This window comes from Oncorhynchus tshawytscha, linkage group LG09, assembly GCF_018296145.1.
Source record: "Oncorhynchus tshawytscha isolate Ot180627B linkage group LG09, Otsh_v2.0, whole genome shotgun sequence".
Taxonomy (NCBI): Eukaryota; Metazoa; Chordata; class Actinopteri; order Salmoniformes; family Salmonidae; genus Oncorhynchus; species Oncorhynchus tshawytscha.
This window is the reverse complement of record NC_056437.1, coordinates 48,223,452-48,250,197: the sequence shown is the minus strand read 5'-3', so window position 1 is coordinate 48,250,197 and position 26,746 is coordinate 48,223,452. Positions and strand designations below refer to the sequence as shown.

General features: G+C 42.5%; 1 protein-coding gene across 2 annotated transcripts in view; it reads left to right on the top strand.

Annotated features, from left to right (window-relative positions):
* Nucleotides 1–25,684, top strand: part of LOC112258066 (probable E3 ubiquitin-protein ligase DTX2) — a 29,911-nt gene extending 4,227 nt beyond the window's left edge. Inside the window, exons 3-9 of one of the 2 annotated variants that reach the window (XM_042326976.1) lie at nt 9,592–9,650; nt 12,649–12,800; nt 14,306–14,373; nt 14,998–15,156; nt 22,637–22,798; nt 22,873–22,962; nt 25,032–25,684. In XM_042326976.1, coding sequence (XP_042182910.1) covers nt 9,592–9,650; nt 12,649–12,800; nt 14,306–14,373; nt 14,998–15,156; nt 22,637–22,798; nt 22,873–22,962; nt 25,032–25,047 — 706 coding nt within the window. In that variant the 3' untranslated portion in view covers nt 25,048–25,684. The remainder of the gene's footprint in view (nt 1–9,591; nt 9,651–12,648; nt 12,801–14,305; nt 14,374–14,997; nt 15,157–22,636; nt 22,799–22,872; nt 22,963–25,031) is intronic. The other variant, XM_024432153.2, reaches the window with a different exon arrangement.
* Nucleotides 25,685–26,746: the final 1,062 nt, after the last annotated feature.

The following is a 26,746-nucleotide window of genomic DNA, read 5'->3' as shown; positions in this document are numbered from 1 at the left end:
TAAAAATATGTCATTCTACCCCTGAAAAAGGCAGTTAAACCACTGTTCCCTGATAGGCCATCATTGTAAATAAGAAGTTGTTCTTAACCGACTTGGCTAGTTAAGTAAAGGTTCCATAAAATAAAAATTGTGAGCTACACATAAAATGATACTTTAAGGAAAATGATTCCATGTTTGCGGCCAGGGAGCACGTACCTGGGGTCAATAAAACTGATAAGCCTCTTGAAACCTTCCTTTTTGACTGTGCTAATTGGTAGCATGTCCTTAGTAATGCAATGCATAATAGCATTTGTGATGTCTTTGTGATGTTTGCTTGTAGGGCATAAACTCTGTCAGTGTTGACTGCTTCAGGCAAACATTCCTAGATTGGCTGGTGCTTGAGGGGCATTCATCAATACTCAAACTTCCTGCATGTTCCAAAGAGTGATTTTGCTTCAGATGTTGGAAAAGGTTTGTCGTATTACCAGACTTCGTAGCCACCTGTCTACGGCACAATTTGCACCGAACATTGCTCTGCTCTTTGTCGGACTTCAAAAATCCAAACCACTTCCAAATTACTGAAACAGTTTAACCCTTTTTATCAATAATTTCTTCATTGGAAGCTGCTCCTTCTCCATGGGGATAACTGTTTTTGCCTACATCACTCATTTTTCGTGGCTAATCCACCAAGTGGTGTTGGAGGGCCAGTAGGAGGCACTCTTTCCTCTGGTCTAAACAATATCCCAATGCCCCAGGGCAGTGATTGGGGACACTGCCCTGTGTAGGGTGCCGTCTTTCGGATGGGACGTTAAACGGGTGTCCTGACTCTCTGAGGTCATTAAAGATCCCATGGCACTTATCGTAAGAGTAGGGGTGTTAACCCCGGTGTCCTGGCTAAATTCCCAATCTGGCCCTCAAACCATCACGGTCACCTAATAATCCCCAGTTTACAATTGGTTCATTCATCCCCCTCCTCTCCCCTGTAACTATTCCCCAGGTTGTTGCTGCAAATGAGAACGTGTTCTCAGTCAACTTACCTTGTAAAATAACGGATAAATAAATAAATAAACTTGAGGTGCTAACTGTTTTTTGGTGGGCGTATACCCCGCCACGTGCATATTGTCACTTCTCCGCACGTTCCTGCTGTGTCAGAGGTGAAATGGACTGCTGTACCTAATTATTCAATATAGACCCTATCGGAAATGAATCTAAACGTTTTTATATCGTTATTGATGGAAGTAATTACCTCTAATTATTGCTTTATCGCCCAGCCCTAAGTCCACCTGTGGTAAATTCAATTGATTGGACATGATTTGGAACTGCACACACCTGTCTGTATAAGGTCCCACAATTGACAGTGCATGTCAGGGCAAAAACAAAGCCATGAGGTCGAAGGAATTGTTTGTTGGGCTCCGAGACAGGATTGTGTCGAGGCACAGATCTGGGGAAGGGTAACAAAAAATGTATGCAGCATAGTGGCCTCCATTCTTAAATGGAAAAAGTTTGGAACCACCAAGACGCTTCCTAGAGTTATGCGCTCGGACAAGCTGAGCAATGGGGAAAGAAGGGCCTTGGTCAGAGAGGTGACAAGAACCCAATGCTCTCTCTGACAGAGCTCCAGAGTTCCTCTGTGGAGATGGGCAGACCTTCTAGAAACACAACCATCTCTGCAGCACTCCACCAATCAGGCCTTTATGGTAGTGGCGAGATGGATGCCACTCCTCAGTAGAAGGCACATGACAGCCCACTTGGCGTTTGCCAAAAGGCACCTAAAGACACTGACCATGAGAAACAAGATTCGATGGTCTGATGAAACCAAGTTTGACCTCTGGCCTGAATGCCAAGCATCATGTCTGGAGGAAACCTGGAACCATCCCAAAGGTGATGTATGGTGGTGGCAGCACAATGCTGTGGGGAGGTTTTTCAGAGGCAGAGACTGGCAGACTAGTCAGGATCAAGGAAAAAAAGATGAAAACCTGCTACAGAGTGCTCAGGACCTCAAACTGGAGCAACGATGTATGTACCTTCCAACAGGACGACGACCCTAAGCACACAGCCAAGACAACGTAGAAGTCGCTTTGGGACATATCTCTGAATGTCTTTGAGTGGCTCAGCCAGAAGCCGGACTTGAACCCGATCGAACATCTCTGGAGAGACCTGAAAATAGCAGTGCAGCAACGCTCCCCATCCTTGAGAGGATTTGCACAGAAGAATGGGAGAAATTCCCCAAATATAGGTGTGCCAAGCTTATAGGGTCATACCCAAGAAGACTCAAGGCTGTAATCGCTGCCAAAGGTGCTTCTACAAAGTACTGAGTAAAGGGTCTGAAAAGTTATGTAAATATATCAGTTTTTATTATTGATACATTTCTAAACTTGTTTTTGCTTTGTCATTATGGGGTATTGTGTGTATATTGATGAAGGGGGTGAGAACAATTTAATCCATTTTAGAATAAGTCTGTAACGTAACAAAATGTGGAAAAGGTTCAAGGGGTCACAATACTTTCCAAAGGCACTGTATCTGACGCACTGGATTAGGGCTGGGAATTGCCAAGGACCTCACAATACGATATTATCGCAATACATAGGCTTGTATTGCAATTCTCAGGGTTCTATATGTATTGCTATTTGATGCTGCAAATATTGCTCACTATATATCTGCTGCAGGGAGGTGAGAAAACGTGTTTTAATCAGTCAGGAAAATAAAAGTGCTGAAAACATGTTAGCTCACTATTTAATAAGATGCCGAACAAAATTTATAGGATGAAAAATACTGGCTTTTTGGAGCAGGTACAGATGACTACTGGTAGCTAATGCTACCTACAGTATTAAAACTATATACACTGCTCAAAAAAATAAAGGGAACACTAAAATAACACATCCTAGATCTGAATGAATTAAATATTCTTATTAAATACTTTTTTCTTTACATAGTTGAATGTGCTGACAACAAAATCACACAAACATTATCAATGGAAATCAAATGTATCAACCCATGGAGGTCTGAATTTGGAGTCTCACTCAAAATTAGTGGAAAACCACACTACAGGCTGATACAACTTTGATGTAATGTCCTTAAAACAAGCCAAAATGAGACTCAGTAGTGTGTGTGTGGCCTCCACGTGCCTGTATGACCTCCCGACAACGCCTGGGCATGCTCCTGATGAGGTGGCGGATGGTCTCCTGAGGGATCTCCTCCCAGACCTGGACTAAAGCATCCGCCCACTCCTGGACAGTCTGTGGTGCAACGTGGCGTTGGTGGATGGAGCGAGACATGATGTCCCAGATGTGCTCAATTGGATTCAGGTCTGGGGAACGGGCGGGCCAGTCCATAGCATCAATGCCTTCCTCTTGCAGGAACTGCTGACACACTCCAGCCACATGAGGTCTAGCATTGTCTTGCATTAGTATGAACCCAGGGCCAACCGCACCAGCATATGGTCTCACAAGGGGTCCGAGGATCTCATCTCGGTACCTAATAGCAGTCAGGCTACCTCTGGCGAGCACATGGAGGGCTGTGCGGCCCCCCAAAGAAATGCCACCCCACACCATGACTGACCCACCGCCAAACCGGTCATTCTGGAGGATGCTGCAGGCAGCAGAACGTTCTCCACGGCGTCTCCAGACTGTCACGTCTGTCACGTGCTCAGTGTGAACCTGCTTTCATCTGTGAAGAGCACAGGGCGCCAGTGGCGAATTTGCCAATCTTGGTGTTCTCTGGCAAATGCCAAACGTCCTGCACGGTGTTGGGCTGTAAGCACAACCCCCACCTGTGGACGTCGGGCCCTCATACCGCCCTCATACCACCCTCATGGAGTCTGTTTCTGACCGTTTGAGCAGACACATGCACATTTGTGGCCTGCTGGAGGTCATTTTGCAGGGCTCTGGCAGTGCTCCTCCTGCTCCTCCTTGCACAAAGGCGGAGGTAGCGGTCCTGCTGCTGGGTTGTTGCCCTCCTACGGCCTCCTCCACATCTCCTGATGTATTGGCCTGTTTCCTGGTAGCGCCTCCAAGCTCTGGACACTACGCTGACAGACACAGCAAACCTTCTTACCACAGCTCGCATTGATGTGCCATCCTGGATGAGCTGCACTACCTGAGCCACTTGTGTGAGTTGTAGACTCCGTCTCATGCTACCACTAGAGTGAAAGCACCACCAGCATTGAAAAGTGAACATCAGCCAGGAAGCATGGGAACTGAGAAGAGGTCTGTGGTCACCACCTGTAGAACCACTCCTTTATTGGGGGTGTCTTGCTAATTGCCTATAATTTCCACCTGCTGTCTATTCCATTTGCACAACAGCATGTGAAATTTGTCAATCAGTGTTGATTCCTAAGTGGACAGTTTGATTTCACAGAAGTGTGATTGACTTGGAGTTACATTATGTTGTTTAAGTGTTCCCTTTATTTTTGAGCACTGTATATTACAGTTGAAGTCGGAAGTTTACATACACCTTAGGCAAATACTCAACGTCAACAAAACTAAGGAGATGATTGTGGACTTCAGGAAACAGCAGAGGGAACACCCCCCCATCCACATCGATGGAACAGTAGTGGAGAGGGTAGCAAGTTTTAAGTTCCTCGGCATACACATCACAGACAAACTGAATTGGTCCACTCACACAGACAGCATCGTGAGGAAGGCGCAGCAGCGCCTCTTCAACCTCAGGAGGCTGAAGAAATTCGGCTTGTCACCAAAAGCACTCACAAACTTCTACAGATGCACAATCGAGAGCATCCTGGCGGGCTGTATCACCGCCTGGTATGGCAACTGCACCGCCCTCAACCGTAAGGCTCTCCAGAGGGTAGTGAGGTCTGCACAACGCATCACCGGGGCAAACTACCTGCCCTCCAGGACACCTACACCACCCGATGCTACAGGAAGGCCATAAAGATCATCAAGGACATCAACCACCCGAGCCACTGCCTGTTCACCCCGCTGTCATCCAGAAGGCGAGGTCAGTACAGGTGCATCAAAGCTGGGACCGAGAGACTGAAAAACAGCTTCTATCTCAAGGCCATCAGACTGTTAAACAGCCACCACTAACATTGAGTGGCTACTGCCAACACACTGTCAATGACACTGACTCTACTCCAGCCACTTTAATCATGGGAATTGATGGGAAATGATGTAAATATATCACTAGCCACTTTAAACAATGCTACCTTATATAATGTTACTTACCCTACATTATTCATCTCATATGCATACGTAGATACTGTACTCTATCATCGACTGCATCCTTATGTAATACATGTATCACTAGCCACTTTAACTATGCCACTTGGTTTACATACTCATCTCATATGTATATACTGTACTCGATATCATCTACTGTATCTTGCCTATGCTGCTCTGTACCATCACTCATTCATATATCCTTATGTACATATTCTTTATCCCCTTACACTGCGTATAAGACAGTAGTTTTTTGGAATTGTTAGTTAGATTACTTGTTCGTTATTACTGCATTGTCGGAACTAGAAGCACAAGCATTTCGCTACACTCGCATTAACATCTGCTAACCATGTGTATGTGACAAATAAAATTTGATTTGATTTTTAAACTCAGTTTTTCACAATTCCTGACATTTAATCCTAATAAAATTGTCAGTTAGCATCACCACTTTATTTTAAGAATGTGTAATGTCAGAATAAAATATTTCTTTCAGATTTGATTTCTTTCATCACACTCTGTGGGTCAGACCTTGACATACACTCAATTAGTTTTTGGTAGCATTGCCTTTAAATCGCTTAACTTGGGTCAAGTGTTTTGGGTAGCCTTCCATAAGCTTCCCACAATAAGTTGGGTGAATTTTGTCCCATTCCTCCTGACAGAGCTGGTGTAACTGAGTCAGATTTGTTGGCCCCCTTGCACACTTTCAGTTCTGCTCAAATGTTTTCTATAGGACTGAGGTCAGGGCTTTGTGATGGCCACTCCAAAACCTTGACTTTGTCCTTAAGCCATTTTGCCACAACTTTGGAAGTATGCTTGGGGTCATTGTCCATTTGGAAGACCCATGTGTGACCAAGCTTTAACTTCCTGACTGATGTCTTGATGTTGCTTTAATATATCCAGAATTCTCCTACCTCGTGATGCCATCTATTTTGTCAAGTGCACCTCCTGCAGTAAAGCACCCCCACATCATTATGCTGTCACCCCCGTGCTTCACGGTTGGGATGGTGTTCTTCGGCTTGCAAGTATCCCCCTTTTTCCTCCAAACATAACGATGGTTATTATGGTCAACCAGTTCTATTTTTGTTTCATCAGACCAGAGGACATTTCTCCAAAAAGTACAATCTTTGTCCCCATGTGCAGTTACAAAACGTAGTCTGTTTTTTTATGCCGGTTTTGGAGCAGTGGCTTCTTCCTTGCTGAGCGGCCTTTCAGGTTATGTCGATATAGGACATGTTTTACTGTGGATATAGATACTTTTCTACCTGTTTCCTCCAGCATCGTCACAATGTTCTTTGCTGCTGTTCTGGGATTGATTTGCACTTTTCGCACTAAAGTACGTTAATCTCTAGGAGACAGAACGTGTCTCCTTCCTCAGAGGTATGACGGCTGTGTGGTCCCATGGTGTTTATTATTGCGTACTATTGTTTGTACAGATGGACGTGATACCTTTTAGGCGTTTGGAAATTGCTCCCAAGGATGAACCAGACTTGTGGAGGTCTACAATTTTGTTTCTGACGTCTTGACTGATTTAGTTTGATTTTCCCATGATGTCAAGCAAAGAAGCACCACGTTTGAAGGTAGACCTTGAAATACATCCACAGGTACACCTCCAATTGACTCAAATTATGTCAATTAGCCTATCAGAAGCATCTAAAGCCATGACATCGTTTTCTGGAATTTTCCAAGATGTTTAAAGGCACAGTCAACTTAGTGTATGTAAACTTCTGACCCACTAATATTGTGATAGTGAAATAATCTGTCTGTAAACAATTGTTGGAAAAATGACTTGTCATGCACAAAGTAGATGTCCTAACCGACTTGCCAAAACTATAGTTTGTTATCAAGAAATGTGTGGAGTGGTTGAAAAAGAGTTTTAATGACACCAAACTTAGTGTATGTAAACTTCTGACTTCAGTTGTATATACAGTACCACACACATGTTTCTGCATTTGTACTATTGTCTACTTTGTAGAATAAGAGCGCAGAAATCAAAACTATGAAATAACATATGGAAACATGTAGGATGCAAAAATGTTTTAAAACAAATTAATATATTTTCTAATCTTTAAAAGAGCCTCCCTTTGCCTTGATGACAGCTTTGCACACTCTTTGCATTCTCCCAACAGTCTTGAAGGAGTTCCCATATATGTTGTGCTCCTTACTGGCGCAGCGGTCTAAGGCAATGCCTTGCAGTGCTAGAGGCATCACCACATACAGCCCGTGATCGAACCAAGGTATCACATCTGGCCGTGATCGAGAGTCCCATAGGGCTGCGCACAATTGGACAAGCGCTGTCCGGGTTAGAGGAGGGTTTGGCTGGGCTTTTCCGCCTTTGTAAAATACGAATTTTTCATAGCTGACTTGCCAAGTTAAATAAATTAAAATATATGTTGCACATTTGTTGGCTGCTTTTCCTTCCAACTCATCTCAAACCATCTCAATTGGCTTCAGATCGGGTGGTTGTGGAGTCCAGGTCTTATGCGGCACTCCTTCACTCTCTCCTTGGAGTCACTCCATCACTCTCCTTACACAGCCTGGTAGGTGTGTTGGGCCATTTTCATGTTGAAAAACAAATACACCTACTAAGCACAAACCAGATGGGATGGTGTATCGCTGCAGAATGCTGTGGTAGTCATGCTGGTTAAGTGTGCCTTCAATTCTAAATAAATCACTAACTGTCACCAGCAAAGCACCATTACACCACCACCTCCATGCTTCACAGTGGGAACCACACATCTTACAAAGACATGGTGGTTTGAACTAATAATGTCACATTTAGACTCGTCAGACCAAGGACAGATTTAGCCTAGTCTGATGGCCATTGCTTGTGTTTCTTGGCCCAAGCAAGTCTCTTCTTATTATTGATGTCCTTTAGTAGTGGTTTCTTTGCAGTAATCGAGCATGAAGGCCTGATTCACGCCGTCTCCTCTGAACAGTTGATGTTGAGATGTCTGTTACTTGAACTCTGAAGCATTTATTTGGGCTGCAATTTCTGAGGCTGGTAACTCTCTAATGAATGTATTCTCTGCAGCAGAGGTAACTCAGGGTCTTCCTTTCCTGTGCTGTTCCTCATGAGAGCCCTCAATGGTTTTTGCGACTGCACTTGCAGAAACTTTCAAAGTTCTTGACATTTTCCGGATTGACTGACCTACATGTCTTCAAGTAATGATGGGCTGTCGTTTCTCTTTGCTTATTTGAGCTGTTCTTGCCGTAATATGGACTTGGTATTTTACCAAATAGGACTGTCTTCTGTATACCACCCCTACCTTGTCACAACATAACTGTTTGTTGGCTCAAACGTATTAAGAATTACTATTTTATTTACATGGGCAAGTCAGTTAAGAACAAATTCTTATTTACAGTGACGGCCTAGGAACAGTGGGTTAACTGCCTTGTTCATGGGCAGAACGACAGATTCTTTACCTTGTCAGCTCGAGGATTCGATCTAGCAACCTTTCGGTTACTGACCCAACGCTCTAACCACTATGCTAAATAAATTCCACAAATTAACTTTTAACAAGGCACATCTGTTAAATGAAATGCTTTCCAGGTGAGTACCTCACAAAGCTGGTTGAGAGTGCCTAGAGTGTGCAAAGCTGTTATCAAGGCAAATGGTGGCTACTTTGAAGAATCTAAAATATACACTTTTTTTTGGTTACTACATGATTCCATATGTGTTATTATATAGTTTCATGTCTACACTATTATTCTACAATGTAGAAAAATTAAAAAATCCTGGAATGAGTGTGTCCAAACTTTTGACTGCTACTGTATACATATACACACTGTAGGTATCGGTTCACTAGATATGCATAACTGTGGTAGGCTCTCTCTGCATGTGTTCTGGAATACTTGCAGCAGGACTTCTCTGCTTTTGCTCTGCTCTCTCTTGGGCACCACTGAACACATGCCTCAGTGGAACAACATGACAGTTTTGGAAACAAGGAGGAAATACTGCACAGTGCACCGTAGTACCCCTGGCCTTTGTCTGACGTGGAGCAGGAAAGCCGGCTTTTTGGGGGTCCATTGTTCTCCTCCTCATGGGGGCAGGTTCAACTCTGAACACAGGCAGGCATGTTTTAGCAAGGCCACGCTAGCTCCCCATCCATCATTAATCAGAGGAAGGACATTTATCTTCTGTGGATTTCCTAGCTTTTTAGTTTAGAATGTCAAAAGTTGAGAAATTCAAATTGTAACCTTTTTAGTATTGATATAATTGTTAACCTGCAGTGACAGACCGCAGAACTATTCAATATAGATGATATCGTGGATGGATTCTGCAGTGTCTAGAGCTCTTTTTTTGTTGTTGTTGAGAAACCACCACATCAGTTCTTCATTTGATTGCTCATGCAATGGTGTGTACGGATTCGTATGTGTGCCTTTTGGCCTTCACCATGCTCCGTTAATGTCTGTTTTCCTGTTTCTTCTGCCACAGTATCCCCGCCATCCCTGTGCAACTGAATGGATCAACCAGTGTGAGCTCAGCCCTGGCAGGTAAAGAGGTCCCAAGTAATTCATCCAATTTTCATGTCCCCAATGGTGGTACTACCTGTATTCTTAGTCCCCATCCATGTGAATTCTAGCGTCTTCGGTAAAGCATTGTTTTTCTTGGTGACGATGGCAGAACCTTCTGCTCCATGAGGTTACGTCTCAGTGTGAAAGTAAGAGGGTGAAAAAGTGTTGCGTTTTCACACTCAAGTTTTAAAATCGATGTTCGTTGACATACTTTGTTTCAGCCAAATGTGTAGCCTATGGCAAGCTAATGACTTAACAAAGATGGCTGATACACCAGAAATAGGCTACACATTTGACAGCACTGTCCAGCAATTGTGTGCTTTAGTAAGCTTATCTGATAGACCTGACAGATTTTAGAGGCACAGCTTTTGTTGACCAGTCATTAAAGCAGTGATACAGAGAACTCCTTTGTGATTTCATGGCAATGGCCTGTCACTGTCTATGGTGTGAAAGCCATTGTGTCTCTCTAGACAACTAGCCTAGCACCTCAGTTTATCGCTGTGCACAATCTCCACAGACCAGGCCCTGTTATGCACCAACCAGGCTTGGTTCTTGTCAGTTGCCCGTGATGTAATTTATTTTCCAGGGTATTCTCAGGGGTTTGTGGTCTTAATGAAAAGGAATAGTTAAAGCAATAGTTCACTTTTTTTCTTTCTCGTTACATTTTCCTTTACACTGTCCTAGCTAGCAGTTAATCTTTTTACGCAAAATAAAATCTCATTCCTGTTGAGCCAGCAGATAGGCCACCAGAGAGACAGACTGAGCATATATACAGTGGGGCAAAAAAGTATTTAGTCAGCCACCAATTGTGCAAGTTCTCTCACTTAAAAAGATGAGGCCTGTAATTTTCATCATAGGTACACTTCAACTATGGCAGACAAAATGAGAGAGAAAAATCCAGAAATTCACATTGTAGGATTTTAAATGTATTTATTTGCAAATTATGGTGGAAAATAAGTTTTTGGTCACCTACAAACAAGCAAGATTTCTGGCTCTCACAGACCTGTAACTTCTTCTTTAAGAGGCTCCTCTGTCCTCCACTCATTACCTGTATTAATGGCACCTGTTTGAACTTGTTATCGGTATAAAAGACGCCTGTCCACAACCTCAGTCACACTCCAAACTCCACTATGGCCAAGACCAAAGAGCTGTCAAAGGACACCAGAAACAAAATTGTAGACCTGCACCAGGCTGGGAAGACTGAATCTGCAATAGGTAAGCAGCTTGGTTTGAAGAAATCAACTGTGGGAGCAATTATTAGGAAATGGAAGACATACAAGACCACTGATAATCTCCCTCGATCTGGGGCGCCACGCAAGAACTCACCCCTTGGGGTCAAAATGATCACAAGAACGGTGAGCAAAAATCCCAGAACCACACGGGGGGACCTAGTGAATGACCTGCAGAGAGCTGGGACAAAAGTAACAAAGCCTACCATCAGTAACACACTACGCCGCCAGGGACTCAAATCCTGCACTGTCAGATGTGTCCCCCAGCTTAAGCCAGTACATGTCCAGGCCCGTCTGAAGTTTGCTAGAGAGCATTTGGATGATCCAGAAGAAGATTGAGAGAATGTCATATGGTCAGATGAAACCAAAATATAACTTTTTGGTAAAAACTCATCTCGTCGTGTTTGGAGGACAAAGAATGCTGAGTTGCATCCAAAGAACACCATACCTACTGTGAAGCATGGGGGTGGAAACATCATGCTTTGGGGCTGTTTTTCTGCAAAGGGACCAGGACGACTGATCCGTGTAAAGGAAAGAATGAATGGGGCCATGTATCGTGAGATTTTGAGTGAAAACCCCCTTCCATCAGCAAGGTAATTGAAGATGAAACGTGGTTGGGTCTTTCAGCATGACAATGATCCCAAACACACCGCCCGAGCAACGGAGTGGCTTCTTAAGAAGCATTTCAAGGTCCTGGAGTGGCCTAGCCAGTCTCCAGATCTCAACCCCATAGAAAATCTTTGGAGGGAGTTGAAAGTCTGTGTTGCCCTACAACAGCCCCAAAACATCACTGCTCTAGAGGAGATCTGCATGGAGGAATGGGCCAAAATACCAGCAACAGTGTGTGAGAACCTTGTGAAGATTTACAGAAAACGTTTGACCTCTGTCATTGCCAACAAAGGGTATATAACAAAGTATCGAAACTTTTGTTATTGACCAAATACTTATTTTCCACCATAATTTGCAAATAAAATCATTAAAAATCCTACAATGTGATTTTCTGGATTTTTCTCTCTCATTTTGTCTGTCATAGTTGAAGTGTACCTATGATGAAAATTACAGGCCTCTCTCATATTTTTAAGTGGGAGAACTTGCACAATTGGTGGCTGACTAAATACTTTTTTGCCCCACTGTATATGCATGTGTGACCAACAGCAATTCAGCTTATTTTGCATGTGAACACTTTTGGTCCAGTTGGACTTAAGCTAAAATGTTTTGTAGAGTGCATTTTTGAAGATTTTCTTTGTCGTCACATTCTGTAAATATTTGTTTGTGTGCTCTTTAAAACATACCCTTAATGAAATAACAGATTTTTTTCCCACATAGTTGGTTCAGGGATTTGACTCGGCAACCATTCAGTTACTGGTCCATCGCTTATAACCACTAGGCTAAATTCTGTCCAGAATCGAGGCAGAACCTTACAATATGGCTTTAAATAGGAAATCGGTGCATTGATCACATCAGCCCACATTTATAACTGCTGAATGTTAGTCAAACACATTTTCTTTACTGTACAATCATTGAATCCAAATTACTTCTTATTCCTGAATCCAATGTTCTCTATTTTGACCAAGCAGAATTGGTCTGGAAGCTTCCCAAACTTCCCAATACACGCCCTCTTTTCCCACCAGTCAGTCACTGCTTTATCCACCATGTCGCATCCCTTTGGTCCCGATCCCCTTCCAACCCCCCCGTCCCCCACCCCATCTGCATGTCTTCACCGGTCCTCCCCTGGCCACCCACTCCAGGCATGGCCTCCATTTTGATGTCAGCAGTGGGACTCGGCGTGCGCTTCATGAGTGCCCCCTCCTCCGCTCCTCCTCCCCCAGCAGCAGCAGCAGGCCCGCGGGCTCCAAAAGTCGCAGCTCGGTTAGGAGGGAAAAGAGGCAGCACAGGACAGGTAGCTACGCCACCCCCCACTCCTACCCCCCCATTATGGGCCTGCATCCAGCTCTGTGCCTTGTCACATCCAATGCTTTCCATTGTGTTGTCATCTTGAGTTATCCCAAACAAGTTGTAATACATGTTCAAATATGAAAAAAATGTATTCCTTGTGTTTTTGTGGTGGGAAACTAATATGCCTGCCTGGTGAAACATTTGCGATATCTGAGCTAGGAATTCCTATTCTCACTCAGTTTTAGGATCTCAATAGTCACTACACAAGACTTACAATCAATGGGAGTGATGGGGGCAACTGAAATCAACTCATTGATTTGGTTTGACTTGACTTAAAGGTGATTTGGCCCAAAATATATCATGGTTGCCCCTATCACTCCCATAGATTTTTCACTTGAGGTGGCTAAAGTTAGCTCAAGTTAGTAGTGGCTTTTTAAATAAACCTGAACCATGGATTACATTTCCCCTGGCTGATATACTACTATCAGTGTAAGGAACCATTTATCATTAAGTTGTTTGTGTATTTTAGATTATATATACACATTTCAAAATGTAACCTGAAAAGGCATCTCAGGCAGTGTGTTTTGATTATCTGCAGGCTAGTATAGTGTCCTTTTATCTTACATGTGCTCACTCTTATCTCATTCCATCGCCTACTTGTCTCTGTACGAATCATTTGCCCTCCCGTGACTCTCATTCATATCCACAAATCAGTGTTGTGATGTTGCTTGGCGGTCAACACCGTATTCATTAGCTAACAAACATTGGTGTGTTTCCTTCAGAACTAATCGTGTTCCTGCTTTTTGGATCCAGCTTATCTTCATATAATGCCTTTATTTACGAAGGTGTTATATAAAGATGGCAGAGCGAACTGACATTCACAAATCTAACTCTGAGGAAGCATCCCAAATTGGCACCATATTCCCTACATAGTGCACTACTTTTGACCAATGTAGGGAATAGGGTGGCATTTGTGATGCATACCCTGACTGACGAAGGAAGAGCAAGAGGGTGCGTTTGGCACATTAGTAGATTAGTGTCAATATCTTACCCTCTTCTCTCATTCAGCCGTAACTGTCAAACATTAATACTGTGTGCCTCAAACTCATGTTACATTTTCGAGCAGTGCTCTTGCATGGTACAGATTTTTCAACGAAGCCTGCCTAAAGTCTGAGCTGCAGCGAAGTAGACTACTTCTGCAGAATGAGTTGGAAATTTTTGCTTTAGGCTTTCAGAAGGCAGAAATATAAAATACAGCGAAAAGTGAAGTGTCAGTTAAATGTTTTTGGATTTGACTATAGGCTATAAAATCTAGGCTATTATTTCTGTGAACATAATTTGTTCGCAAACTGCAAAACAACTAGGCAACCACTGTAGTTTCAACCACTGAAAGCCATGGATTAAAAAAACAAATGTCTATACAATTTCTGTCATGATAATACCACCTGTGTCCTGTGTATGTGGTTGGCTTCTCCCCAACTCTGTTCATTGTGTCCACTATCCTCTCAGTCCCGGCCCAGAAACCAGAGGATGTCATTCACCGCTACATGGAGGAAGTGGCCTCTGCTCAAGACGAGGTACGCATGTCAATGTCAATCTCCCTCCTCCTCCCTTGCATCTTATTTGTTTTTTTTTGTATAGGGTGAAGTTGCCCCTAGACGCTGATCTTGGGTCAGTTTAGCATTTTCCCCTCTAATGGTTAAGGTTAGGATTGGGGGAAGGGAATCTTATCCTAGATCTGTACCTATGGGGAAATTCTCCCTGGGGCCGTCTTTTTACGCAGCACTCGCACACTGGAACTCATTGTAAACATGCAATTAATTACACCTGCTTTAGTTTGCATGAAGTCTCTCAGACTTAAACTATTTTTGTAAAAAAATTATACATTCATGTGAAGATTATGTGATTTTTTTTTATTTATACAAAGCAAATAATTGTATTTGTATTGAAGAAAGAAATGTTATTTTGCAAAGAATTTGCAGTATGCAGGTTGAAAGCAATATGATTTCTCTAAAATGAACACAGGCTTGGCCTATTTCTAAAGCAGTATGAGCAAACCAACTGCTGTTTTGTATACAATACCCATCTGTATCCCTAAGTTATCACAACCACAATTTATAGACTTGCAATATAATATCATAGAGATCCTGTAATACTTGTTCTCATGTAATTTTATTATAACATTCTCCCTGTGGTTTCAGGACTGCATCATCTGTATGGACCGGCTGTCTTGTCCGTCGGATTATGACGTGGCGTCTGAGGGAGCCCAGTCCATCCAGCCTGGCGCCGTGGGCAAGTTCAAGTGTGGACACACCCTCCACATGCTCTGCATGCTGGCCATGTACAACAATGGTACCAAGGTGGGTGCCGCAGAGATCCTAAATGTAATTCAGTTGGTTGCCTGGAAGACACGAGCCCACATATTGTCCTACATAGAGGCATTAACATATTATAAGCCTTATAAGGCATTATAATGGCTTGTACATGCTTATAACAAGTAATGAAGCGTTGTACTTGCAGGCTAAAAGTTAAGGGTTACCCACAACGTGTCATATTACAGTGCCTTCAGAAAGTATTCACACCCCTTGACTTTTTCCACATTTTGTTGTTACAGCCTGGATTGAAAATGTATTAAATTTAGATTTTTTTGGGGGGGTCACTGGCCTACACACAATACCCCATAATATCATAGCGGAATTCTATTTTTATTTTTTTTTATTAAATAAAAATGAGAAGCTAATACGTCGTGAAGGGCTGTGGCGGTCATGATTTTGTTGGCCGGTGATTTGTCAAGCAAATAACTGCCGGTCTCACGGTAATTGACTGTTATTAAACACATGTAGCATCTCCTGGCTTCCGCTGATGTAGACCATAGGAACATTTTAAAAAGTCTAATAAATCCATGTAATATAGCCTACACCATCACAGTAAATCCATGATGGATTTTAGACCGGTCTAAAGAAATATGATATGAAGATGTACCGTAATTGCTGGACTATTAAGCGTACCTGAATATAAACCGCACCCACTGAATTATTAAAAAATATGTATTTTGTACATAAATAAGCCGCACATGTCTATAAGCCGCAGGTGCCTACCGGTACATTGAAACACATGAACTTGGTCACCATCTTCCTCCTGTGCACTGAAACCACTGAAGTCATCTCCTTTGGTGTCGGAGTTGAATAGCCTCAGAATTGCTTCATCCGATGTTGGATCGTTTTCATTGTCGCTCTCGTCACTTTCATCCGGAGGCAAATACCCCGCTGAGCTCATGCTGCCCCTTCAACACGCAGCAGTCCAGCCTTTCGAAACCCGTTGATGATAGTGGATTTTTTGACAATGCTCCACGCTGTCAGGACCCACTGGCAGACTTGACCATAAGTTCCTCTTCGCATGCGACCCGTTTTTAGTGGAGGATTTCTCCCCACTTGTCATCCAAGCCTCCCACTGAACAAGGAGCGCCACCTTAAATGCACGATTTACACTGATGTCGAGTGGCTGCAAATACTTTGGGCCATCTGCTTTTCTTCCCTCTGAAAGCTTTTGTTGACTTTTTGCACTGAGTCAGTTCCTCACGCTGCTGTTTCCAACGTCTTATCGACTCATTAAGGCCAAGCTCCCGTGCAGCAGCTCTATTTCCTTTTCCAACAGCCAGATCGATTGCCTTCAACTTGAAAGCTGCATCATATGCATTTCTCCGTGTCTTTGCCATGATGAGGGTGACAAAATTACTACCGTAATCAGAATGATGGGAAGTTTGAGCGCGCTCGATTTACGTCACATGATGTGACGGTGCTCAGTTTTTTGGCGGCATGAATCTTGTGAAAGTGGGAAAAATCCATAAATTAGCCGCGTCATTGTATAAACCGCGAGGTTCAAAGCGTGGGAATAAAGTAGCGGCTTATAGTCCGGAAATTACGGTAGTCTATTTCAAAAGTATAGAATAGCATACTCTGAGTCCATATGTTAGGCCCTGATCAGGCTATGCCATATGGCTGTGGGCTACGCTGTGGGTTACACTAGTTAATTTAGCCTACAAGATTTGCTTAGAATTCCGTGCCAATATTTTATAGTTTGAAGAATACAATTGAAAATGGCTGAATAAAATAAAGGATATTTTCTCAGATTTGAGTTGCGCACATGTGGCTATTCTGTGTTGATCGGTTAACAAAGAAACAGGTATATTTGTAACTTTTGTTGTGATACAAATGTTGGGCTATATGTTTTGATTTTGGATACATTCTAAGGCTCCATGATGCGACTCCAATGATTTGAGAAAAAGTCACATGAAAGGCACGAGCTCTGCTTTGTTTTTTTTTTGCGCAGGCTGTATATTATCAGTCTCTCATTCACAATTTGACAAGCACTTGACAATGCCTCAAATTTCCCGGCCAACCCCCCCCCTTTTGTGGCCGTAATGCCCCCTAAAAAAATCCATGCCTCTTGCGGCCGTTGTGCCCTTGGGCTGAACATAATAATTACAATTCCCTTCTCCCCGCTGCGTGTCGAAGCACCTCACTCACATGATCGGGTCTTTCTCTTTCGACACATTGGGGACGCAACGGTGTGCGTCCTTATCCAATTCCAAAGTGCATATTGAAGATATTGGAAGAACTGTCCACATTTACTTTGTCAGCCAACGAGATGAGTAGGCCTAACAAACAGCAAAAGCACTAGCCTGTCAATCTACTATCCCCCACAGTACAAAAGTTGACTCATGTCTCTACACCTGTTGTAAAGCGTATTAATGTGCTTCATTTTAAGAAGTTAATTGGCCACTTTTTAGTTGTGAAACAAACATATAGGCCTATGGGCTAGGCTACATGAGGTGTGTGACTGATTTTAAAGTTGAGAGAAAAAAAGAAGCATTCTCTTTCTTCCATCATTCACAAGTGATAGGCTAATATTGTCAGCCAGCGTACTATTCTTAATTTAATCTAGTCTTTACATATACTAAATAATCTGTGTGAAATTTGATTTAGAATGAACCATTATCATGCACCTGTCTTGAAACGGGCAGCTAAAAAAAATACATGTCCTACTTTCGCTAGCCTGTAGAAAGCTGATGAGATCCTCCAAATGTTTAATAGAGGCCATCAATCTGTTTTCTCACGCAGTTGCATAGCCTATAGAAATGTTGCACAACATGGGCTCTCATGAAGGGTTTGATTACATTTGCATTGATGTCAGTGATTAGAGGGACAATGTAGTGTTGAATACCAGGCAGTTAGCAAGTTTGGTAGACTACTAATGAGCACCATCAGCATCGGAGCTTGGAGAAGCTTAATTACTGTGACTAAACGGTCACATGGAATTTGACTGCCGGTGTGGAGGTAATATGGTCATGGTAACAGCCATAGATTTGAGTTTAAGTATTCAACTGCTTTGTTATGGCAAGCCTAAATAAGTTAATGAGTAAAAATTTGCTTAACTCGCATAAGTTGCATGGACTCACTCAGTGTGCAATAATAGTATTTAACATGATTACCTCACCTCTGTATTCCACACATGAAATTCTGTAAGGTCACTCAGTTGAGCAGTGAATTTCAAACACAGATTCGACCACAAAGACCAGGGAGGTTTTGCAAAGCAGGGTACCTATTGGTAAAAATAAAGCAGACATTGAATATCCCTTTGAGAATGGTGAAATTATTTATTACACTTTGTAGTGACTGGGTGTATTGATACACCATCCTAAGATACAGGTGTACTTCCTAACTCAGTTGCCGAAGAGGAAGAAAACCGCTCAGAGATTTCACCATGAGGCCAATGGTGACTTTAAAACAGTTACAGAGTTGAACGGCTGTGATAGGAGAAAACAACTGAGGATGGATCAACAACATTGTAGTTACTCCACAATACTAACCTAAATGACAGAGTGAGAAGGAAGCCTGTACAAAATATATATATATATATATATATAATATATATATAATTCATTCCTGTTTGCAACAAGGCAGTAAAGTAAAGCAAAAAAATTGTCAAAGCGGTTAACCTTTTGTCCTGAATACAAAGTTTTATGTTTGGGGCAAATCCAATGCAACACATTGAGTACCACTCCATATACAGTACCAGTCAAAAGTTTGGACACACCTACTCATTCAAGGGTTTTTCTTTATTTGAACTATTTTCTACATTGTAGAATAATAGTGAAATATGAAATATTTATATGAAATAACACATATGGAATCATGTAGTAACCAAAAAAGTCTGTTTTAGATTCTTCAAAGTCTTGATGACAGCTTTGCACACTCTTGGCATTCTCTCAACCAGCTTCACCTGGAATGCTTTTCCAACAGTCATGAAGGAGTTCTCACATATAAGCACTTGTTGGCTGCTTTTCCTTCACACTGTGGTTCAACTCATCCCACATCACCTCAATTGGGTTGAGGTTGGGTGATTGTAGAGGCCAGGTCAGCTGATGCAGTACTCCATCTTTCTCCTTCTTGGTCAAATAGCCTGTAGCGCTATTTATTAGAGAGGGGTAAAGATTTTGTTCGATAGAGGAGAGAGCAAGAGAGCTCTTAGCTGTGGTCTTCAGGCTTGCAGTTGTCCCGTCTGACTGTGCAATGGTTTGTATGTCAAAGCTTCGCAACAATGTTGCTACTAATCCATGCGATCCATAACAGATGCGGTTCCAAACGATCACGACCTAGAGCGGTCACACCGATGATTGAGTTAAATACTTTATAAACTACACACGCTGAAAATAAACAAGGACATCTGCAGCATAGCATTCACAACCAACTGTCGCGCCAACCAAGAGCCCCTCCCCAGAGAACTGAAAGAGCTGTGTCTTTATTTTCCCCTTCCTTACTGCTGATGCGCTCTTAAAGTGGCAGCGCACGGTGAAGGCTCCGTGCAGGATTTCGCCACAAGCCCTTACATAGCCTGGAGGTGTGTTTTGTGTCATTGTCCTGTTGAAAAACAAATTATTTTTTATATTTTAATTAGGCAAAGTCAGTTAGGAACATTGTTATTTACAATGTCGGCCTACCGAGGAACAGTGGGTTAACTGCCTTGTTCAGGGGTAGAACTACAGATTTTTACTTTGTCAGCTCGGGGATTCGATCCAGCAAACCCCTGAGCTGACAAGGTACAAATCTGTTCTGCCCCTGAACAGGCAGTTAACCCACTGTTCCTAGGCCGTCATTGAAAATAAGAATTTGTTCTTATCTGACTTGCCTAGTTAAATAAAGGTAAACACAATATATTTTATATTTGAGATTTGTTTTTTTACTACATGATTCCATATGTATTTCATAGTGTTGATGTCTTCACAATTATTCTACAATGTAAAAAATAGTAAAATCATAGAAAAACCCAGGAATGAGTAATGGCAGCGCACAGTGATCTATGTCAACTTTTGACTGGTACTGTATGTAAATTACATATTTCTGTATTTCATTTTCACTTTGTCATTATGGGTTATGTGTGAGAAATATAATCCATTTTGAATTCAGGCTGTAGCACAACAATGTGCCTTCAAAAAGTACAGTGTATTCGGACCTCTTGACTCTTTCCATGTTTTGTTACAGATTTTACTCATATTCTTTATTCTAACCTCCCTTCTTCCACATTGTCTCATCGCTGCAAGTCCCCAACGGGCTCGGGAAAGGCGACGGTAGAGTCATTTTATTTATTTTTATTCGTTTTACCTTTTATTGAACTAGGCAAGTCAGTTAAGAACAAATTCTTATTTTCAATGACAGCCTAGGAACAGTAGGTTAACTGCCTTTCAGCTCATGGATTTGAACTTGCAACCTTTCGGTTACTAGCCCAACACTCTAACCACTAGACTACTCTGCCACACCCCAAAACATGCTCCTTAACACCCGCACCAATGTGTCGGCGGAGACACTTTCCAACTGTAGTAACACCTCTACCACTGCGATGCAGTGCCTTAGACCACAGCGCCACCCGGGAGGCACATTACAGCCTTACTCTAAAAATGGATTTAAAAAATATTTCTCATCAATCTACACACAAATGACAAAGCGAAAAAAGTTTTCAAAATGTTTGCAAATTCATGAAAAAATAAAAAAGATACCTTATTTACATAAGTATTCAGACCCTTTTGCTTTGAGATTCAAAATTGAGCTCCGGTGCATCCTGTTTTCGTTGATCATTCTTTAGATGTTTATACAACTTAATTGGAGTCCACCTGTGGTAAATTCAATTGATTGGACATGATTTTGAAAGGCACACACCTGTCTATATAAGGTCCCACAGTTGACAGTGCATGTCAGAGCAAAGAACCAAGCCATGAGGTTGGAGAAATTGCCCGAGAGCTCCTGAGACAGGATTGGTTTGAGGCACAGATCTGGGGAAGTTACCCAATCATTTCTGCAGTGTTGAAGGTCCCCAAGAACACAGTGGCCTCCATCATTCTTAAATGGAAGACATTTGGAACCACCAAGACTTCCTAGAGTATTCAGACCCTTTAACCTTTACTTTGTTGTAGCACCTTTGGCAGCGATTACAGCCTCAAGTCTTCTTGGGTATGATGCTACAAGCTTGGCTCACTTGTATTTGCAGAGTTTCTCCCATTTCTTCTCTGCAGAGTCTCTCAAGCTCTGTCAGGTTTGATGGGGAGTTTCGCTGCACAGCTATTTTCAGGTCTCTCCAGATTAGTTTGATCGGTTTTAAGTCTGGGCTCTGGCTGGGCCACTCAAGGACATTCAGAGACTTGTCCCGAAGCTACTTCTGCGTTGTCTTGGCTGTGTGCTTAGGGTCGTTGTCCTTTGCCCCAGTTTGAGGTCCTGAGCGCTCTGGAGCAGGTTTTCATCAAGGATCTCTTTCCCCTGATCCTGACTAGTATCCCAGTCCCTGCCACTGAAAAACAACCCACAGCATGATGCTGCCACCCATGCTTCACCGTAGGGATTGTGCCAGGTTTCCTCCAGACGTGACGCTTGGCATTCAGGCCAAAGAGTTCAATATTGGTTTCATCAGACCAGAGAATCTTGTTTCTCGTGGTCTGAGAGTCTTTAGGTGCCTTTTGGCAAACTTCCAGCAGGCTGTCATGTGCCTTTTACTGAGGAGTGGCTTCCGTCTTGCCACTCTACCATAAAGGCCTGATTGGTGGAGTACTGCAGAGATGGTTGTTCTTCTGGAAGCTTCTCCCATCTCCACAGAGGAACTCTGGAGATCTGTCAGAGTGACCATTAGGCTCTCGTTCACCTCCCTGGCCAAGGCCCTTTCCCCCCCAATTGCTCAGTTTGGCAAGGCGGCCAGCTCTTGGAAGAGTCTTGGTGGTTCCAGACTTCTTCCATTTAATAATGTTGGAGGCCACTGTGTTCTTGGGGACCTTCAGTGCCACAATTTTTTTGCCTCGACACAATCCTGTTTCGGAGGTCTACAGACAATTCCTTCGACCTCATGGCTTGGTTTTTGCTAAGACATTCACTGACAACTGTGGGACCTTGTAGTATAGAAAGGTGTGTGTGCCTTTCCAAATCATGTCCAATCAATTGAATTTTCCACAGATGGACTCTCATCAAGTTGTAGAAACATATCAAGGATTATCAATTTTGTCTCATAGCAAAAGGTCAGAATTCTTATGTAAATAAGGTATTTCTGTTTTTTATTTTTAGTAAATTTGATACCATTTCTAAAAACCTGTTTTCGCTTTGTCGTTGTGGGGTATTGTGTGTAGATTGAGGAAACATATATTTTAATCAATTTTAGAATAAGGCTGGAACAAAATGTGGAAAAAGTCGAGGGGTCTGAATATTTTCCGAATGCACTGTACATGTGCCTTTTGGTATTTTGTAAAGAAAGTCTGCCTCCTTTGGGTGTCTTCTAAGGTGGTTGACTGTCTGTTCTCTGTTCCAGGATGGCAGCCTCCAGTGCCCCTCATGCAAGACCATCTATGGGGAGAAGACTGGGACCCAGCCCAAGGGGAAGATGGAGATCTATAGTATCTCCCAGTCCCTCCCTGGCCACCCTGACTGTGGAACTATCCAGATCATATACAACATCACCCATGGGATACAGGTACACACACAAGACACACACAAGACACACATGAGACACACTCACTCACTCACTCACTTCCTCACTCTCTCCAGGGTCCAGAGCACCCTAATCCCGGGCAGTCGTATACCTCTAGAGGCTTCCCTCGCTTCTGCTTCCTCCCAGACAACAAAAAGGGCAGAAAGGTAAGTAGCTAACACTGCATCTATCTTACATGAACCAACACACCAAACAGTTGACCACACCCTGGATGTGCTCATAAGGGCACGCAACAGAAAATTAACAGTTCTCATTGGACAAGTCCACGTAGTTCCTCCCTGTTTTTTTTCCAGTTTGCTCCCTAATGAACACAACCTTTTTGACTCTGTTCTGATCATGTAACCGGTGCTGTACTGCACCGCCGTAGTTCCGGTGTGTGTGTGTGTGTGTGTGTGTGTGTGTGTGTGTGTGTGTGATCCTTTTGTAGCTCCGTTGGTAGAAGACGTGGACTTCGGTGATCAGGCTGTTTTCAGTGTAATGAGTTTCTTCTGCTTCCATAAGAAAATATAAAAACATTTGTAGAGCACATATGTTCTGCCAATCAGTTCCTCTCTCTACAACAGACACAATACAAAAGGACGTTGATCCGTCAAGGAGCTAGCCATCATTCACACATACAACACACTAGCTAGCTAACAACCACATATTGAATTCGAAATGTTATTATCATAAAAAGTAATACTTACAATACCATCCCTTTATGAGTAAACACTAAATGTACACAATTATTTATGAACAAAACAGTGTGTCTTGTGCTTATTACATGTAACATTTCTGAAGATGACAGAAAAAGCGTGTCTACCTCTATACGTCCAAATTATTTGAGCATGCAGGGCAAACCGTAAGTACGCGCTCCCCTATTTCCCAGGATTCAGGCAAGCATAATTACTCAACATGCTATATGAATATACGAACCTGGTGAAATTCACAAAATATTTGAACAATTGTTACACTCACACATTCCTCGTATGCTCCGCTACTCTGTTGGCTATATTTAATAAATGCTTATTTTACTATACAGTGTGAGGTAATTGTTTTATTGATAATTCATCCAAATGTTCTTGCCAAAGAAATCCATTTCTATATCTGATTTCCTGTCGATGTGAAATCAAATGGGCATACCTCTACCATAACCTAGAGACAATGCAGACCACCTTAAAAGGGACATGCAGTAATTTATAACTTAATGTTAGAAGGTTCCTCACCCTGAAACTAGTCTATGGGCCAGGAGAAACTTTAAAGGCGGCTGAACTGACAGATTTTGTCTCGGTTTTCCTCATTTAAGAACACAAGATTGGGGTCTTGGAGGTGTGCGTGTGTGTGTGTGTTTCACACGTGGGAAGTGTTAGTTAATGTACAATGGCAAAACAGTACCACAGTCACTTACTCATCTAAATAACTTCAAAACATTCTAACCTGCTCTGCTAGGGGGAGTAAAATGGTTAGAGTGAGGTGTGAAAGTCACTGTAAATTAGCTCATACTCTTTTAGTTCTATGTTCACTATTTATTTTGTAAATAATATACAGTATTTACATTGTTTAAATTCCTCTCTGTATTGTCTCTATATTACATTTCTATATGTCTTGCTAGCAGCACCATTTTACCAAGTCAGATTCTAGGTATGTGTAAATTGACTTTACGAATAAAGATGATTCTGAAGTACAGTACATAGCACTTTTGCTAGCCAGTGTGCGACCGTGGCAGTTAGGTCGCTGTTGGGGATTATCCAATTACACAATGTATGTGGGACAATATTTTCTAGTTCTCTCATTAAATGTGAAAGTGTACTTTCAAAGTATTTGTTTATTTTTAAATTATCCAGAAATTAATGTAAAATGTTATTAATCTAAACACAAATCATATTTCAGACCACACGGTAAGGTTTCAAATGACACCAAGACTGTCTTTAGCATCTACAGACTCATCGTTGTAGTGTCTTTAAAGAAGGCCTGGGTAAGGCCAAAATGTCACATTTTTTAATTTCAATCAATTATTTCTCAATAATAATTTTGGGTAGACTTCAAAGGTATGCCAAACATCCTTACCCCAAAGGACATTTCAATGCATTTAATTTCAGGAATATCATAGATTTGGGCCAATCTCGTATGGAGTTGCCCACAACAAACTTCCAGTAACTTTGGCCACCGCTAGCTAAAAGTCCATGATAGTGATGGGGGCATGTCATCTCTAATTTCATGTCTAATTTCATGTCAGGTGCTGGAGCTGCTGAAGGTGGCATGGACACGGCGCCTCATTTTTACGGTGGGAACGTCCAGCACCACGGGCGAGCCCGATACGGTGGTGTGGAACGAGATCCACCACAAGACGGAGATGATGTCCAACGTGTCTGGTCATGGCTACCCGGACCCCAACTACCTGGACAACGTGCTGTCCGAGCTGGCCTCCCAGGGGGTGAGCGATGACTGCCTCCACAGACAGGAGGACCCCAGCCAGGGAGGAGCGTCAAACTCTAGACTGTGAAAACTGGTTATGGCTAGGGAGCATCTGACTGTGAAACTGACCGTGAATCACTTTCCTCGTAATGTCGCAACTTCAACATAGAGAACATAAGGGATAAACCAAGTATTCACATTCCCACCTGGATATGTTTTTATTAAGTATTCAAATGCAAAGCGTATGTCTGAGTGCAGTGTGCCGAATACTACACATACTGATAATGTGGGATTTGACTTGGACTTTATTAGCTGCAGTAGTGCTCCATTAGCTCTTGGTTTAGTCACCTAGGCTGTGTCTCAAACTGCACCCTGTATACATCCCTATATTTGTAGTGCTATATATATTTATATATGTACACACACACAGTGGGGCAAAAAAGTATTTAGTCAGCCACCAATTGTGCAAGTTCTCCCACTTAAAAAGATGAGAGGCCTGTAATTTTCATCATAGGTACACTTCAACTATGACAGACAAAATGAGAAGAAAAAAATCCAGAAAATCACATTGTAGGATTTTTAATGAATTTATTTGCAAATTATTTTGAAAAATAAGTATTTAGTCAATAACAAAAGTTTATCTCAATACTTTATATACCCTTTGTTGACAATGACAGAGGTCAAAAGTCTTCAAGGTTTTCACTCACTGTTGCTGGTATTTTGGCCCATTCCTCCATGCAGATCTCCTCTAGAGCAGTGATGCTTTGGGACTGTTGCTGGGCAACACGGACTTTCAACTCCCTCAAAAGCTTTTCTATGGGGTTGAGATCTGGAGACTGGCTAGGCCACTCCAGGACCTTGAAATGCTTCTTACGAAGCCACTCCTTCGTTGCCCGGGCGGTGTGTTTGATATCATTGTCACGCTGAAAGACCCAGCCACGTTTCATCTTCAATGCCATTGCTGATTGAAGGAGGTTTTCACTCAAAATCTCACAATACATGGCCCCATTCATTCTTTCCTTTACACGGATTAGTCGTCCTGGTCCCTTTGCAGAAAAACAGCCCCAAAGCATGATGTTTCCACCCCCATGCTTCACAGTAGGTATGGTGGTCTTTGGATGCAACTCAGCATTCTTTGTCCTCCAAACACGACGAGTTGAGTTTACCAAAAAGTTATATTTTGGTTTCATCTGACCATATGACATTCTCCCAATCTTCTTCTGGATCATCCAAATGCTCTCTAGCAAACTTCAGACGGGCCTGGACATGTACTGGCTTAAGCAGGGGGACACGTCTGGCACTGCAGGATTTGAGTCCCTGGCGGCGTAGTGTGTTATTGATGGTAGGCTTTTACTTTGGTCCCAGCTCTCTGCAGGTCATTCACTAGGTCCCCCTGTGTGGTTCTGGGATTTTTGCTCACCGTTCTTGTGATCGTTTTGACCCCACGGGGTGAGATCTTGCATGGAGCCCCAGATTGAGTGAGATTATCAGTGGTCTTATATGTCTTCCATTTCCTAATAATTGCTCCCACAGTTG